Source organism: Jaculus jaculus, chromosome 2, assembly GCF_020740685.1.
Source record: "Jaculus jaculus isolate mJacJac1 chromosome 2, mJacJac1.mat.Y.cur, whole genome shotgun sequence".
NCBI lineage: Eukaryota > Metazoa > Chordata > Mammalia > Rodentia > Dipodidae > Jaculus > Jaculus jaculus.
This window is the reverse complement of record NC_059103.1, coordinates 120,849,634-120,867,586: the sequence shown is the minus strand read 5'-3', so window position 1 is coordinate 120,867,586 and position 17,953 is coordinate 120,849,634. Positions and strand designations below refer to the sequence as shown.

The window sequence follows — 17,953 nt, the reverse complement described above, 5'->3', positions numbered from 1 at the left end:
CATTTTAGGACTTTTTTTTATTTCTGTGAAGAATGCCATGGGGGTTGGGGCTAGAGAGATAGATTAGCAGCTAAGGCACTTGCCAGCTCAGTAGTTGCCCAATAACCCAGTTCTGTTCCCCAGAACCCATGAAAAGCCAGATGTACAAAGTGGTGCATGCATCTGGAGTTTGTTTGTAGCAGCTAGAGGCCCTTGTGCTTATTCTGTCTCTCTCTGCTTACAAATAAATAAGTAAGGTTTAAAAAAAGAATGCCTTTAGAATTTTGATGAGGATTGCTTTAAATCTGTAGATTACTTTTGGTAAGATAAACATTTCCATAATATCGATTCTTCAAATACATGAATATGGTTTTCCTACTGTCTTTTTCAATTTCTTTCCTGTGGTCTCACATATGTGCTTCTCCTTCTGTTTGTCTGAAGGATCCCTTCAAGTGTTTTTCTGTAGAGCTGTCTTAGTGGTCATATATCCCCTTAGCTTGTTTTTATCATGGAAAGTTCTTATTTCTTCTTCAGTTATGACAGATAGCTTTGTTGAATATAGTATAGTTACAGCCAACCTCCTATCTCCCAAGTGCTGGGGTAAAGCCACCACACCCAGCAAGCTCCTTCTTTTGTTAAGTTGATTTCAAAATAGCCCCTGTTTTCATGTTTTTGGAATGAGAGCCTTAGTTCTACAACCATCCTACTACCTGTGTTTGAATTCTGACTCTGCCTCTTACAGCATGCACAGACTGACTCAGCCTGGTTGCCTGTTTCCTGTTCTAGTTCCAGCTTTGTTATATGGTTGTCAGGAGTGGATAAAATAAGCTATATAGAGTATTAAACAAAATTTGTGACCCCTGTGAAGCCATCACTTAGTATAGGTTGTTGTCTTTAAGAAGTATACAGGATGTTGGGCTGGAGAGATGGTTTAGTGGTTAAGCGCTTGCCTGTGAAGCCTAAGGACCCCAGTTCGAGGCTTGATTCCCCAGGACCCACGTTAGCCAGATGCACAAGGGGGTGCAGGCGTCTGGAATTCGTCTGCAGTGGCTGGAAGCCCTGTTGCGCCTATCCTCTCTCTTATCTGTTGCTCTCAAATAAATAAATAAAAATAAACCAAAAAAAAAATTAAAGAGGTATACAGGATGTTAAAGATTAATATGTAAAATGAAACAGTAGTAAAGAGTAATAAGACTCCAGAATCATAGCCTAATTTTACCAGAGTTCAGTTTTTCCTTAACCTCATTTAAGGTATATTTGGTAAGATTATATGCAAAAAGTATGAATAAATCAGTGGTAAAATATTTGTTACTCTGTAAATACTGTTCTAAAATCTGTTTCATTTTATAGTCGTATCATCAATTTTTTTTCTCTTAAAAATTTTACTTATTTGAAAGCTGAGCATGGTGGCACATGCCTTTAATCCCAGCCCTTGGGAGGCAGAGGTAGGAAGATCACTGTGAGTTCGAGGACACCCTGAGACTACATAGTTAATTCCAGGTCAGCCTGAGCCATAGCCAAACCCTACCTTGAAAAATAAACAACAACAACAACAACAACAACAACAACATTTACTTATTTGAGAGAGAGAGTCAGATAGATAGATAGTTTGAGAGAGAGAGAATGGGTGTATCAGGGCCTCCAGCCACTGCAAATAAACTCCAGATGCTTGTGCAACCTTGTGCATCTGGCTATACATGGGTACTGTTGAATTGAACCTGAGTCTTTTGTAGTTTTGCTGGTAAATGCCTTAACCACTAAGCCATCTATCTCTTTAGCCCCTTGTCATGAATTTTTAAATGCAGTATAGTGTAGGGCTGTAGTAATTATTTGGGGTGAATGCCTGAATTTGTCTTTTTAAAATTAAGTATTAATCCCTTTGCTCTAATAATCTATTATAAAATGGATGACATAGCAGTTACCCTTTTGTTGCTAGGACAAAACATGTGACTAGAAGCAGCTTAAGGAAAGAAAGGGTTTATTTTGGCTTACAATTTCAAGGGGAATTTTCATTCTAGTGGCGGAAGCGTGATTCCAGCAGATAGCTGGTATCACATTTCCACATTACTGGAAAGGAAGGGGAGAGTGAGCTTCCTCCTGCTGGTAAGCAGGGCTGTAGTATAAAATCTCAAGGCCTGCCCCTAGTGACACACTTCCCCTTCAGCAAGGCTCCATCAGCTGAGGATTAACTATGAAGGTTAATTACAAATCCATGGCTGGGAGAGGGGAAGACAGTGTACATTCAAACCCTGACAGATGATAAGTTACCTGATTTTTGTTCCCTTGAGTTTTAAATTTAGTTATTGGTGACAAGGAAAATTTTAGTTCTGTTCTTTGTGAAACTAATTACAAATTCAATTCTTTTGATGAACTATATTTAAAAAGCTTAATAGTTGCTAGTTAGTTTGTCAGCTAATAGTTACTAATTTTACATGTGATGTATTGCAAAATTTTCAGTTTGTCTCTTTGGCTTTAATAGACATGAACTCAGTTTTGTGAGGTTATATGAGTATATACACATTACTGCTGTTTTCTAGGTTGTACCTTTATGCCTTACATAATCCTATGGAAAAATCAAAACCATTACATTTCTTACAAAGTTAGATGCAGGTATTTCTAAAATAAGAGAATGTTTTCTTTTTGATGTTTTTCAAAATTGGTGAACATATTCATATTCTGTGTTCAAATAGAGGAATAATTTATCTTTTTAAAATCCTGATGTAAATTACTTATTTTTATAAAGTTTATTATATAATCTAAGATTATTTTATTTTTTTGCTCTGACTTTTTAGATTTTGGATGATGAGATTCATGCAGACTTTTATGTAGCGGTTCCAGAAATAATGCCTGAACTTAATCCATTAAAGAAGAAGCTGCAAAAAAAATTTCCCAAAGCCATTAGAAGTAAGCGAAAATCCATTTTATTATTTCACTCTTATTAACAACTTTCTGTTTTAAAATTATATCTATTTGTTTAAAAAAATTATTTATTTAAACAAGAGAGACAGAGTATGATTGTGGGCATGCCAGGGCCTCTTGCCACTGTCAACAAACTTCAGATGCATATGCCACCTCGTGCATCTGGCTTTGCATGGGTACTACAGGATCAAACCTGGGCTGTCAGGCCTTGCAAGCAAGTGCCTTTAACTACTGAACAATCTCTCTAGCCCTAAGTATATTTTTATTAATTTAATTGCAAAGAGTGAGAAGAGACACAGAGAGAGAATGGACATACCAGGATCTCTTGACACGGAAAACGAATTCTGTGTGCATGTGTCACTTGGTGCATCTGGCTTTATGTGGGTACTAGGGAATTGAACCTGGGCCAACCCATACTAGCTGGTTTTGCAAGCAAGCACCTTTAGCCACTAAGCCACATCTAAAGCTCCCTTATTAACTTTATTTTCAATTTTGTTTACTTAGAATGGAAGATTGCTAATATGTGTGTAGAATAAATATTAATGCCCAGGCATTTGAGTTTTGTGTTACAAGAATTTGTAGATTTGATTCCTCTTCCTTTGGCATTAATATGGATATTATAATACAACTTGAGTACCTATTTACTTCATAATACTTGTTCTTTAAGTTAAGATTATAGCCTACCTTCAAATTAATAGAACAATTATCTTCAAGATATATTGTTATATTACTGTTTTATTGACTTTTATAACTCCTTATCAATTTAATATATATGCTGATTTATTTAAGCATTAAGTATGTACATTAAATAATAATTAAATGCATATATATGTGCATGTCTCTACATGTATTTTCCCTTAATAGAGTTGTTCCTTACAAATATTTTCATAAAAAAATTCACCAGGAGAGGTGATGTCACTACATAATGAGCCATACACATTACAAAGTATGAGTTACTTGGTTAATTTATAAGGTGCTGTGGAAGAGTGTTAACACACAGAAAGTGGTGACACTTAAGTTGTACCCAGAGTAACTGGATGAATTAATTAAGGAGAATACAGCTTGAAGTAGAAAGACTATATTAGTCATAGAAACTGAAGTATGCCAGAAACTACAGGCTAGGTCCAAGAAATACCAGTTTTCTCTCTTTGGCTTGAGGGAATGGCATCTCTACATTGGCATGGTAGAGAATGGGAAATGATGTTGGAAAACTGATGCTGTTTTGAAAAGGACTTTGAATAATGAGTTAATGAGTATATACTTTTAGTTGTTTTAAAGTGTAGTATGACATGTATGTAACTAAACGCAGGAGACTAGTGAGTGTCCTATTACAAGACACTAAAAATGGTAATTAAAAAAATTATTTGTAATTTTAATATATGTACATAATGTATTTGGAGCATAGTTCCCTCCATTACCTTCTCTTGTCTCCTTTCTTTAATCCTCCTAGCTAGTCCCTCTTCTATTTCGAGATCTTTACAGATGGTAATGTTTAAACTAAGTTCGTAATGTGATGGAGTGAAGAGGACAAATGTTAAACAAGTCAGGACTTTGTGAGTTAATAGTTAAGGGACTGGTTAATGGGGAGGAATGAAGAATCAAATGGTGCTGGGGTTTTTAAGCTTAAGTACTTTTGGTAACTAGTATCATTAATTGAAATAGGAAGTACATTTGGGAGAAAATAGTAAGTTTACTTGCAAAATAACTTCACTTGTAGGTGGTATAAGTGTCTGATATAGATAGATTTTTGTTTTGAAAAACATTGTGTAAACAAAGCATGTATTTTAAAAAATTCTTTTTTTAAAAAAATTTATTTATTTATTTATTTGAGAGTGACAGACACAGAGAAAAAGACAGATAGAGGAAGAGAGAGAGAATGGGCACGCCAGGGCTGCCAGCCTCTGCAAACGAACTCCAGATGCGTGCGCCCCCTTGTGCATCTGGCTAACGTGGGACCTGGGGAACCGAGCCTCGAACCGGGGTCCTTAGGCTTCACAGGCAAGCGCTTAACCGCTAAGCCATCTCTCCAGCCCTACTCTTTTTTTTTTTTTTTTAATGTTTAGAAGCACCCAGTTGAAGTGCATTGATATTTTAAAATATATTTTTACTTACTTATTTACCAGAGAGAGAGAGAGAGAGAGAGAGAGAGAGAGAGAGAGAGGGAGAGAGAAGAGGAGAGGAGAGGAGAGGAGAGAGAGAGAGAGAGAGAGAGAGAGAGAATATGGATGTGCCAGGGCCTCCAGCCACTGCAAATGAACTCCAGTTGCATGTGGCACCATATGCATCTGGCTTACATGGATCCTGGAGAGTCAAACATGGATCCTTTGGCTTTGCAGGCAGATGCCTTAACCGCTAAGCCATCTCTCCAGCCCAGTCTTTTTTTTTTTTTTTTTTTGTATTTTTAAAGTTTTGAATTTATTTGACAGAAAGCGGAGGAGGAGGAGGGGTGGGGAGAGAGATAGAGAAAGAAAGAAAAGGTGCACCAGGACCTCCAGCCATTGCAAATTCCAGACGCCTACGCCACCTTGTGCATCTGGCTAATGTGGGTCCTGGGGAATAGAACCTGGGTCCTTTGGCTTTGCAGGTAAATGCCTTAACCTCTAAGCCATCCCTCTAGCCCATGTGTTTTTATTTGATAGAGGACCAAAGCTTGCCATTTTTATCAGATATGTCCATTACCCCAGTTTTGTTGTTACGGAATCAGACATCTTTTTCTTGTCTGATCTAAAATTAAGGTTTATTGAAAAAAATGTGTTCAGATTTAATGAAAGTGTTTCTTTTTTTTTTTTTTTTTGTCTCTAATTGAACTGGCTGTAGTCACAAAGAAAGAAATAGTTCTTGGCAGAGCCAGTTAAAAGTAAAAGTGAATATTTAACAGATCTGGATTCATTCTGTTTCTTGCTTTGTTTGGTAATTTTACAAACATTAATTTGGTTACTTTTGCTACTTTATCCATTCCCTATGACCTTTTTGGATTCTATTTTCTTTAGCCTTGATTTTTTTTTTAATTACCATAGTTGCCGCAAAACTTGGGACTATGATTTTTTAGTTTGAAAGGTTTTCAAGTAAAGGTTTTCAAGTAACTTTTCTCCACATAACAAGTTTTTTTTTCAAATGTTCTCTTTTGGTGCTGGAGAGATGGCTTAGTGGTTAAGGTGTGTTTGCCTATGAAACCTAAGGACCTAGGTTTGATTGCACAGTACCCATGTAAGCCAGATACATATGGTGGCACATGTGTCTGGACTTCTTTTGCAGTGGCTAGAGGCTCCAGTATCCCCATTTTCTCCCTCTTTCTGTCTCTCTCTCTTTCAAATAAGTTATGAGGATGTGAGGGCGATCTGGCTGCGACATCTGTCACCCCATTTATCGCCAGGGTTGATTCGGCTGATCTGGCTGGCTAGGCGGGTGTCCCCTTCCTCCCTCACCGCTCCATGTGCGTCCCTCCCGAAGCTGCACGCTCGGTCGAAGAGGACGACCTTCCCCGAATAGAGGAGGACCGGTCTTCGGTCAAGGGTATACGAGTAGCTGCGCTCCCCTGCTAGAACCTCCAAACAAGCTCTCAAATAAGTTATGAAAAAATTTAAAAAAGCATTCTCTGTCTGTGGGTTTCTACTTTCATAAAGAACCACACCTTCCATGTTCTGTGGTCATATACCTAAGTTATGTGCCCCCCCCCCCCATTTGTTTAACAAGGCACGTTGAAGAAGCAGATCATTCTTTTTTGTTGTTGTTTTAGCGTTTTCTTTCCACTCCCACAAGGTCTGTTTAACAGAACTGGCAAAACGTTGTGTTCTTTAAGCATGAAGAAAAACTATTAACCTGTCAGAGAAGTTGAGCAGAATATACCAGATGTACATAGCACAATTGAAGCTTATGTTGTGCAGTTAGGGAGGTTATTTGGATTCTTGTTTAGGAACATTTGATTCCCCTTAAGTCCAACAAAAGACATTAGGGTAAAATAGAAATTACATTTTGAGCAAGCGGGTGAAATTAAAAACAAACAAACAAGCCTGCAGCTGAGCTCATTACTTTCCCATTTTGTTTCAGTGTCACTAATGGGAATGGGTGTAACCATTTTGGTTAGATTGAATGTGCACATTTTATATCATGTTTTATTTTAATTACTTACATAACAATTGGCAATTTCTCTATTTTTCAAGTTTACTTTTAGCTTGTTTTCGTTGTATTTCCTTTTGTGTTTGATGAAATAAAAATTAACTTGCTTTTTAAAATTTCTTGGAAGAAATATAGCCCCATTTTGCTAATTACCTTGCTTCTCCCCAAGTGCCCTCTTAAGTTTTTTTTTTAATCTCTAATATAGATATGTCTTGTTGATATTAAAATGTTTTCATTTCTAGTCTTATTATTTAGCACTTACTAAACATAAAATACTAATATGAATAATTTCTTGGATTTAATGAAATTGGTTTTCTATTATACACATTAATACCATGGTGTAGATACTGTGTCATATGTAATAAGTTTTGATTATTTTATGTATTTATCTGATGCTAGGGTCTGAATCCATATCCTTATGTAAACTAAGCTTGCACTCTGCAATTGATCTATATACACCCAGCTCAGTTTAATTATTATTTTATTTTTAAAAGTGTCACCACATAGCTCAAGCTAACCTTGAACTTATTATGTAGATCCAACACATGTTGAAATCCCAATCCTCTTGCCTTAGACTCTCAAATGCCTCACTATGTCTGACTTCCAGTTGAATTACTTCAAATCATAGTAAATTTTGGGCATTTAAGAGAGAAGAATATGATTGGAAAATTAGATTTATACAACTATGTGTTTCTTTTAAATTGTAGCTTTGGAGTTGAACACCATATCTCAATTGGAGCATTGTCTAAATGATCCTTAAATCTACTAAAAATGATACTGCTTTTTGAAGGAAAGTTGGATCATTTTTGAGATGCATATAGGGTAAAAGAATAGAAATTTAAAAGACTTTTAAAGTCCAACAATAACATACTGTACTTTTGAGTATTTCTTGCAAAACTAGAACAGAATTCTTAGGTTATATAATGAGAAATACAAAAAATAGAAAATTTCCTAATTTCCTTGTATACTAGTTTTAAAACTGTTCACCTATAAAAGAATGTATTAATGATTAGTTACTGTTATGGCCTGAATATGAGATGTTCTCTATAGGCACAAGTGATTGAACACTTGATTCCCAGCAAAGTACCCCTGTTTGGGAAGTGTTACAGTTAGTCTTATTGCTGGCAGAAAATACCAAACCAAAAGCAGCTGATGGAAAAAAAGGGTTTATTTTGGCTTATAGACTAGAGGAGAAACTCCATGATGGCAGGGGAAAATATGGCATGAGCGGAGGCTAGTCATCACCTAGCAGTCAATATTAGGTACACAACAGTAGCAGGAGAGTGTGCCTAACACTGGCAAGGAGAAGCTGACTATAACACAAATAAGCCGGCCGCCCAACAGCACATTTCTTCCAGGAGGCTGCAATTCTCAAATTGCCACCAGCTGGGTACTTAGCATTCAGAACACATTGGTTTATGGGGGACACCTAATTCAAACCAACACATTCTACCTCTGACCCCCATAAAGTGATGACCATCCATGATATAAAATGCAGTGCAGGTCTGGAGAGATGGCTTAGTGGTTAAGCGCTTGCTTGTGAAGCCTAAGGACCCTGGTTTGAGGCTCGACTCCCCAGGAGTAAGGGGACGCATAAGGGGACGCATGCATCTGGAATTCATTTGCAGTGGCTGGAGGCCCTGGCGTGCGCATTCTTTCTCCTTCTCTGTATCTGCCTTTTCTCTGTCTGTCACTCTCAAATAAATAAATAAAAATATTTTTAAAAAATGCAGTGCATTCAGCCTAACTTTAATGAAAGTCCCCATAGTTTTTTTTTTTTTTTAAATCAATTCCAGTGCTCTTCAGACTTCCCCATAATCTTAAGATCTCTTAACTCAGCTATATAAAACAACAACAGCAACAAAACCATAATGGCACTGAATAAATATTCACACTGCAAAAGATGACATTGGGCATAGCAAAGAAAGATTGAACTAATAAAAGATCTAAAACAGGGCAAATAAAATTCTATAACTCCAAGTCTGACAAGTCTAACCAGTGACAAATCTCCAAGTCCTGTAACCAGTGATGAGTTTTGAATTCAAATTCCCTCCATCTAGCTGAGCTCCTCCAAGACTGGGAAACAGAGAGCCTTCAGCTTTCCTTAGTAGCCATCCCATAGTCCTGGCATCCACCCTGGATCTCCACTGTAACCCATGGTTTATCCTTACAGTTCTATTGGGTCTCCACACAGGAACTTCCAACAATCCTGCCTCATATTGTACATGGTTATTTCCACAAATAAAACTGCGCTGCAAATCCAATGACCCTCTCTTTTATGCATTGGCTATATTCCATAGTACCAGGTGGGCTAACCAAATTGTTAATTCTGGGGAGAGGGGGAGATCCTCATTTATTTCTTTTTTCTCCTGTCTTTTGAGGTAGGGTTGTGAGACTAGCCCAGACTGACCTGAAATTCACTATCTAGATCTAGTCTGGCCTTGAACTCATGGTGATCCTCCTACCTCAGCCTCCCAAGTGCTGGAGTTAAAGGTATGTATCACCGTGCCTAACTGAGTTTTGTGGATTTTTTTTTTCATGTTTCTTTTTGTGGTGGTAAGGTTTCACTGTAGCTCAGGCTGACCTGGAACTCAGTAGTCTCAGGTTGACCTTGAACTCATGGCCATCCTCTTACCTCTGCCTCTACACCTGACCTATGGGGGGATAAATCCAACTTTGAAGAGCAATACACTTCTTCAGCATTCAGGCCCCTTACTTTCAAGAGTCTTCCTTCTTCCTGCTGTTCCAATGCAGATCTCCTGGATCGATGAGTGTCACTAGTCATAATCTCTCAACCAATTGCAGTGGAACAGGCAGCACTTTCAGCCTAAATCTTTCATTTCTTTCTGTGCCAAATCCTTCAGCTCACACCGGTCCATTTCTATGCAGTGCGAAGCTGCTCAAGTTCAGGACATGGGGAGATATAAAGAAGTAAAACTCTCACACAGACTGCTGTAGTCCAGTGCCTGCAAAGTTCTTTCTTCCCCTTTTGAGCCAGACCTCACAGTCTATAGTGCTTATTGATTTCAGGTCTTTCATTTCTGACCAGAATAGTTCATGAAACTCTGCCTTCAGCACTGCATGGCAACTCTTAGAGAAAAGTTTTAAATCCTTCCACATTCCTCCCACAAATCTGTTCCAAAAAGCCACACAATCATGTTTTTATCAGCAACAACCATTTCTTCCCATAATTCATCTAAAATACTGCTCTTAGTTCTAACCAGTTCCTTACTCAACTCTCCAGATTCAAAGGTTAGTTCTTAGTTTTCTTATGTTCTTGAAATGTGCATGTACAATCCTAACTCTCCTCCTTCCTTACTATGGCTACTCTGACTTTTGTGGACAGACAAGAAAAAGTGAGGGCACAGCAGGTGGAAGTAGTGTAGTATAGGTTCTGCTTGTCTAATTGTTGAATAGGGACAATTAGAGGAAAAGATAGGGCACAAAAGAAAGAAAAGCGTGAAAAATAGCCAATCATAAAAAACATACAGAGCAAGGAAAGTGAAGAAAGAGGAGAGCAGTTGCACATCAATAAGATACAGCACAGCCCTAGAAATAGCAGTGATAAATTTAATATTTGGCTATACCGAAAACAATGAAACACTAGCTAACATAAACCTTTCTCACTTCAGCTTTACTACTTATCATGACCTTGAACAAACTTTGTCACATTTTATCTCCATTTGTTCATTTATAAAATATGTTTCATGATAACATCTACCCAGAAGTGTTTTTATGATAATGTATGCAAAACTGGGTTATATAAAAAGTTGCTGCTATATGTGGACCATAGTTATTACCTCGTTACAAAGTAATGCCTAAAGTAGCTATTCATTCTCAAGTTATTTTAGGAGAATTATGTCATTTATGTCATTTCTTCCTTCACAGATCATTTGTTGAGTAAGCAGGAGAGTATTTTGTGCCAGCCATGTGCCAGGCACTGTACTTAGTACAGAGAAGTGAGTGATGAAGAGACATTTAATGAATTTAAGAAGGTATACATTAAGAGAAGAGAGATAGGAAAATATATTTTTTACTAAAATGCAATGTGTATTAGGCAATGCACAATGTGCTTAGAGGAACGAGGAACTGCTTTCTAGAATTAAAATTGTACAATGAAGATAGTTAAGTTGAGAAGCTAAGCGTAAATAGGCATTTGCTTTCCTAACATGCCTGGTGACTACATCCCAGGCAGAGTAAATGGTTTTTAAAATGTAAATGTTCAGAGAGAGCCAGTGTGTTCAGGAAGTTTGAATTCAGTTGTGATCTGTGATTTGGAATATAAAGTGTAATCAGATAGTAGTGATTAATGGAGCTAGACAGTGATAGGCAATTGACCAGTCATGGCGAGCACTGTGTGCCATTCCATAGAGATTAGATTTCCCATTGAAAACCATTGCTCAAAAGATTAAGATTTCTTATTACAATGAGTACTTTTGGCATGTTAGTTGTTGTGACTATGTGAGGGTGGTGAGACTTTAATAGAGACTGGGGAGGAGGTTCCTGTACTAGGTAGAAGATGATCAATGGCGATAAACACGGAAAAGAAAAGCTAAGAGGAATAGTGAGATGGTAGAAAGAACAAGAATTATTGATTAGATATGAAGTGTAGAAGGACGTTAGGATGATTCTCTTAATTTTGGTCTTGAATAGCCCAGTGAATATTAATTATTTTAAAGACAGGTAGTAAAACAGATTTTGGCATGACATATATAAATAAAGGGACAGGAGAGGATAGATCAGGTGTTAGAAATGTATTGTGTGTTAACATGTAGCTAATTGTAATCTCTAACACAAGTGAAAAACAAAGATGTAGCTTAAAATAACTATTTTTTTTAATTTTTAAATTTTTATTAACATTTTCCATGATCATAAAAAAAAATCCCATGGGTAAAATAACTATTTTTTTTTGTTTCAAACAAAAATGTGTGTAAAGGAGGAACCAAGGAACAAACAAGATGAGACAAATAGAAAACATATCCACATAAAGATCCATTGCCAGCCATGTGAATAGTCAGGCTAATTGGAATTGGACTGCACATTCCAAGTAAAAGGCAGAGCTAATGAGATGCCGAAAAAGCAATCCAACTTAAGCTGTCTGCAGGAAAATCACCATATTTACATACATAAATACACTGAAGTAAGCTGGGAAATAATAGATCTTGACAACAAAATAGCATTAGAAAATTGGATTGGCTCTCTTAATACCAGACAAAATAGACCTTTAAGATGAGACTACTGCTGGAGAAAAATGTGGATATTCTATAGTAATAATGGGACATATTTATCTGTAAACAGAGCTCCAAGGTTCAAGAAACAAAATCAGATATAATTGAAGGGAAAAATATACTAATCAAGTACTGCTGGGGATTTTAATATTTTTCTTAGTAACTGATAGAACATACCAACAAAAAAATTCAATAAGGATATGTAGATAACACTATTAACCAGTTTAGCCTAGTTGATATTTATAGTAATAGCAAGTGTGTGGTGGTAAGCATTGACTAGGAGAGACCTATTTGCTGATGATAAGATAAATCTTGTTTTAAATTTGCTTTTTTATTGACAGCTACTATAATTATAGACAATAACCCATGGCAATACCTTCCTTCCCCCCCACCTTTTCCCTTTGAAAATCCACTCTCCATCATACTCCTTTCCCCCTCAATCAGTCTCTCTTTTATTTTGATGTCAATCTTTTCCTCCTATTATGATGGTCTTGTATAGGTAGTGTCAGGTACTATGAGGTCATGTATATCCAGGCCATTTTGTGTCTGGAGAAGCACTTAGTAAGGAGTCCTACCCTTCCTTTGTCTCTTAATATTTGTTCTGCCATCTCTTCTGCAGTAGACCGTGAGCCTTGGAAGGTGTGATAGATATTACCGTGCTGAGCACTCCTCTATCACTTCTTCTCAGCACCATGGTGCCTTCTAAGTCATCCCAAGGAAAGCTTCTCTAGCCAAATGTGAGAGTAGCATTAATATATGAGTGTGAAAATTAAAGAGAAGTGCTTACTGGCCAGTTTGGTGAGTATTTAGCCAGACACCAACAGACATTACACCACCTGGAGCTCATGACTACCCCTGTCATAGGTTTTCAGTATCAGGCATGCATTCCCTCCTGTGGAATAGGCCTCCAGTCCAATTACAGAGCTCTTGGTTTCCCCCATAACAGACATGCCACTATTGCAACCATTGCCTTATTTGGCATGGCTGGCCAAATTTAGGGCTTGTAGTGTTCATTGTTAAGTATCTCTGCTGGTGATTTCTCTCCCTCCCCTTGATCTGCATGCAGCCTAGCTTTTTCCAGCTTTCTGTCAGCTGGTCTACATGGAGGAAGCTTTCAGTTCAGCTTCAGCAGATTTTAGAGTGACCTTGGCAACCCAAGTATGTGGAGTCTTCAGCCTTGACGATAGCCTGTAATTCTTTGGGGGCATTAGTGATCTCCCTGGCCAACAACTCACTGTAAGGTATCTGGCACTGAAAATTTTCTAGTAACAATCTATGGCTTCCGGGTGTTCAGTTGTCTAAAAAAGTAGGTTTTCATATGACTTATTCATCCCCTCTTAGATTTTGATTAGCCCTCTCCCACCTTTCCTTTACTCAATCTCTTCCCCTGACCTCACTTAGGCCTTTCCACTTCCAATCTGTTCTTCTACTTACATTTATACAATACCATCCTATTAAGTCCCCCTTCTTCCCTCCTTTTCTATTCCTTTGTATCCCCTTTCTAGCTTACTGACTTCTGTTACTGAGTTTTATTCCAATTCACAGAGAAGGCCAATCCTTTTTAGCTAGGAACCACATATGAGAGAGAACATGTTGCATTTGGCTTTCTGGGCATAGGTCACCTCACTATAATCCTTTCCAGCCATTTTCCTGCAAACTTCATTTTTCTTTACTGCTGAAAAGAACTCCATTGTATAAGTGTGCCACATCTTCATTATCCACTCATCAGTTGAGGGACATATAGGCTTGTTTCATTTCCTAGCTGTTGCAGTCAGGTTCACATTGCTGGTAGAAATCACCCAACCAAGAGCAGCTTGTGGGGAAAAAAGGGGTTTATTTTGGCTTATAGGCTTGTGGGGGAAGCCCCATGATGGCAGGGAAAACAATGGCATGAGCAGAGGGTAGACAACACCCCCTGGCCAATATCAGATGGACAATAGCAACAGGAGAGTGTGTCAAACACTGGCAAGGGACAGTGGCTATAACACCCATAAAACCTCCCCCAACAATATACTACCTCCAGGAGGTGTTAATTCCCAAAACTCCATCAGCTGGGATCCTAGCATTCAGAACAGCTAAGTTTATGGGGGACACCTGAATCAAGCCACCACACTAGCTATGGTGAATAAAGTGGCAATAAAAATGGTTGAGCAAGTATCTCTAAGGTAGTGAGATGAGTCCTTAGGATGTATGCTTAGGAGTGGTATAGGTGGGTCATATGGTAAATCTATTTTTAGCTCTCTCAGGAACCTCCACACTGATTTCCACAATGGCTAGACCAGATTGCATTTCCACCAACAGTGTAGATGGGTTCCTCTCCCCCAACCCCAACCTTATCAGCATTTATTGTTCCTTGTTTTCATGAAGGTAGCCATTCTGATAGGAGTGAGCTAGAATTTCAATGTAGTTCTAATCTGCATTTCCCTGATGGCTAGGGATGTAGAACTTTTTTTTAGATGTTTATATACCACCTGTATTTTTTTTTTTGAGACCTCTCTATTTAGTTCCATAGCCCATTTTTTATTGATTTTTTTATTACATACACAGTATATACATAGCCATATTGATGCCATCGTTAGCCTCCTCCCTGTCCTCCCCCCTCTGAAGGGACTCTCCTTGTTGGGGAATATGGGCCATGTATTGTGGAGTTACCCATCGGTTATGGGGAGGAGACAGTGTCTCTGTGTACGATGTCCGAGCTAGTCATTCTAACAATCCTTCTGTCCTCCTTCTGTGAATTTCCCTGAGCCATGTTGGTTTCATTTTAGGTCTATTTGAGTGATGAGGTCTTGGGAGCCTCTGTGTCTCTGGATATCTGGCTTGGTAGGAGTTGAGTGCTCTCTGTGTCTATCTCCTTCACCCTTGTACCACCAGGTTCACCAACAAAGCAGCACTCTTGCTCATTTCCCCAATTACTCTATGGTTTCAACTGGGGCCCTGGTGAGGTGCAGTGGGCTGATTCTCCTCAGGATCTGAGTCCATCTGAAAAAGAGAAGCATATTTTCCAAAGGAGAGTGAAGTTAGCACTAGATAAATGGGATAACCATTATTATTTTAAAGAGATTTTAAAGGTGTAGGCCCTCTTGTTGCCCTCAATTGGTGGGAGCTTGATAATGTTTTTGTTCTAATACCATGCTGGTTTTGTTACTATGGCTCTGTAATAAAAGTAAAAATCAGGTATGGTGATACCACCAGCCTTATTTTTGTTGCTCAAGATTGTTTTAGGTATTCGAGGGTTTTTTTTTGTGCTTCCAAATGAATTTTTGGATTTTTTTCTTATTTCCATGAAGAATGCCATTGGAATTTTGATGGGGATTACATTAAAAGGGTAGATTGCTCTTGGTATGATTATCATTTTCACAATATTGATTCTTCCAATCCAAAAACAAGGGATGTCTTACCATTTCCTAGTGTCTTCTCTAATTTCTATCAGGAGTGTTTTAAAGTTTTCATTGTAGTGATCCTTCACTTCCATGGTTAGATTTATTCCAAGGTACTTTAATTTTTTTCTGATGAAATTGTGAATGGCAGTGAGTCTTAGATTTCATTCCCTATGTGTTTGTTTTTAGCATATTCGAAATCTACTGATTTCTATGTGTTTATTTTTCATCCTGCTACATTGCTGTAAGTGTTTATCAGCACTAAAAGTTTGCTGGTAGAATCTTTAGGGTCCCTTATGTCATCTGCAAATAATGAAATTGGACCTCTTACTTTCCAATTTGTATCCCTTTTGTGTGTGTCTCTTGCCTTATTGCTATGGCTAGGACTTCCAGTACTATATTAAATACAAGTGGGGACAGTGGACACCCTTGTCTTGTTCCTGATTTTAGTAGAAAAGCTACACGTTTTTCTCCATTTAGTGTTATGTTGTCTATAGCTTTGTCACAAATAGCCTTTATTATGTTGAGATATCTTCCTTCTGTAGGACTTCTATCCTGAAGGGATGTTGGATTTTGTCAAATACCTTTTCTGCATTTATTGCTATGATCATGTGATTTTTGTCCTTCAGTCCATTTATATGGTGTATTGTATTTATCGATTTGCATACTTTCAACCATCTCTGCATCTCTTGGATAAAGCCTACTTGGTCAGGGTGAATGATCTTTCTGATACATTCTTGTGTTCTGTTTGCCAGTATTTTGTTGAGAATTTTTACTTCCATGTTCATGAGGCAGAGGTCTGTAATTTTCTTTTTTTGTTCTATCTTTGTCTGGTTTTGGTATCAGGCTGACACTGGCTTTGTAGAATGAGTTTGGTAGGATTCCTTCCTATTCTATTTTATGGGAAAGTTTGAGGAGCGTTGGTGTTAGTTCTTCAATGAAGGTCTGGTAAAATTCACCAGGGAATTCATCTGTGCCTGGGCTTTTTTTAGTTGGGAGATTTTTTTTTTTTTTTGATGCAAAGAATAGTTTATTTGAAACAAAGGTGACAAGGTATAGGAAGAAGAGAAGAACACAAACAAGTCTAACATAAAAGCACACCGAAAGTATCTCAAATTAAAAACAAATGGCAGTGGAAGAAGCTGTCTTCTACATATACAAACTGCTGACCTCAGCTGAGTATTCACATCCAAACCTTACAAAACAGCATTTCAAGTCAGCACTTTAAGCCAGTTATTAGTTTTTGTTACAAAAAAAAGGTAAAGCTACAAATTTCACATTTCTTTTTTTTTTTTTAAATTTGTTTTTGTTCATTTTTTATTTATTTATTTGAGAGCGACAGACATAGAGAGAAAGACAGATAGAGGGAGAGAGAGAGAATGGGCGCGCCAGGGCTTCCAGCCACTGCAAACAAACTTCAGACGCCTGCGCCCCCTTGTGCATCTGGCTAACGTGGGACCTGGGGAACTGAGCCTCGAACCAGGGTCCTTAGGCTTCACAGGCAAGCGCTTAACCGCTAAGCCATCTCTCCAGCCCCACATTTCTTAATTGTACATCAGCAACAGCATTTAAGCTTTTTTTTTTTAATTAATTTATTTATTTGAGAGTGACAGACACAGAGAGAAAGACAGATAGAGGGAGAGAGAGAGAGTGGGCGCGCCAGGGCTTCCAGCCTCTGCAAACGAACTCCAGACGCGTGCGCCCCCTTGTGCATCTGGCTAACGTGGGACCTGGGGAACTGAGCCTCGAACCGGGGTCCTTAGGCTTCACAGGCAAGCGCTTAACCGCTAAGCCATCTCTCCAGCCCTAAGCTTTTCTTTATTCCCAAGTTGGTCTGAGTGCAAGCTGGTAGCAGGGAATTCTCTTCCCCTAACAAGAACATGGATTGCAAAGACAACTAACGGACTTAATCCTGACATATCACACAGTGCTTAAAAAGGGGAGGAGGGGGTCAGAGGTGTGGTTTGGGCAGAAACAATTTCCCCAAAAGGAGGAGCTGCAATCTTTAGAGGCAATGTGGTATGTTAGGAAGGACCATGGAGTAACAGCCAGAGAAACCAGGCTTGAGTCCTGATTGCTATATTCTTAGTGACATGACCTTGAGGAATAGGTCTACCTCTCTAAGCCTCAGTTTCCTTATCTCTAAAACGAGGACAATTCCTGCATTTCTGAGCTATGGCTACAGTAGGTAAAGGGCTAGTCTGATTATCTGTTTCTTGAGTAATTTTCCAGCCATGTGTCCATCTAAGTTTTTAACTTATTAGTATGAAGTTGTTCATAATATTCTGTGACTAACCTTGGAGAATCTTAAGATCTACTATGATGTCATCT

At 38.2% G+C, this 17,953-nt stretch overlaps 1 protein-coding gene across 1 annotated transcript in view; it reads left to right on the top strand.

Annotated features, from left to right (window-relative positions):
• Mrpl1 (mitochondrial ribosomal protein L1) overlaps positions 1-17,953 on the top strand; it is a 103,977-nt gene that overhangs the window by 38,958 nt on the left and 47,066 nt on the right. Inside the window, exon 6 of the mRNA XM_004653474.2 lies at positions 2,772-2,883. Within this exon, the coding sequence (XP_004653531.1) occupies positions 2,772-2,883 (112 nt within the window). The remainder of the gene's footprint in view (positions 1-2,771; positions 2,884-17,953) is intronic.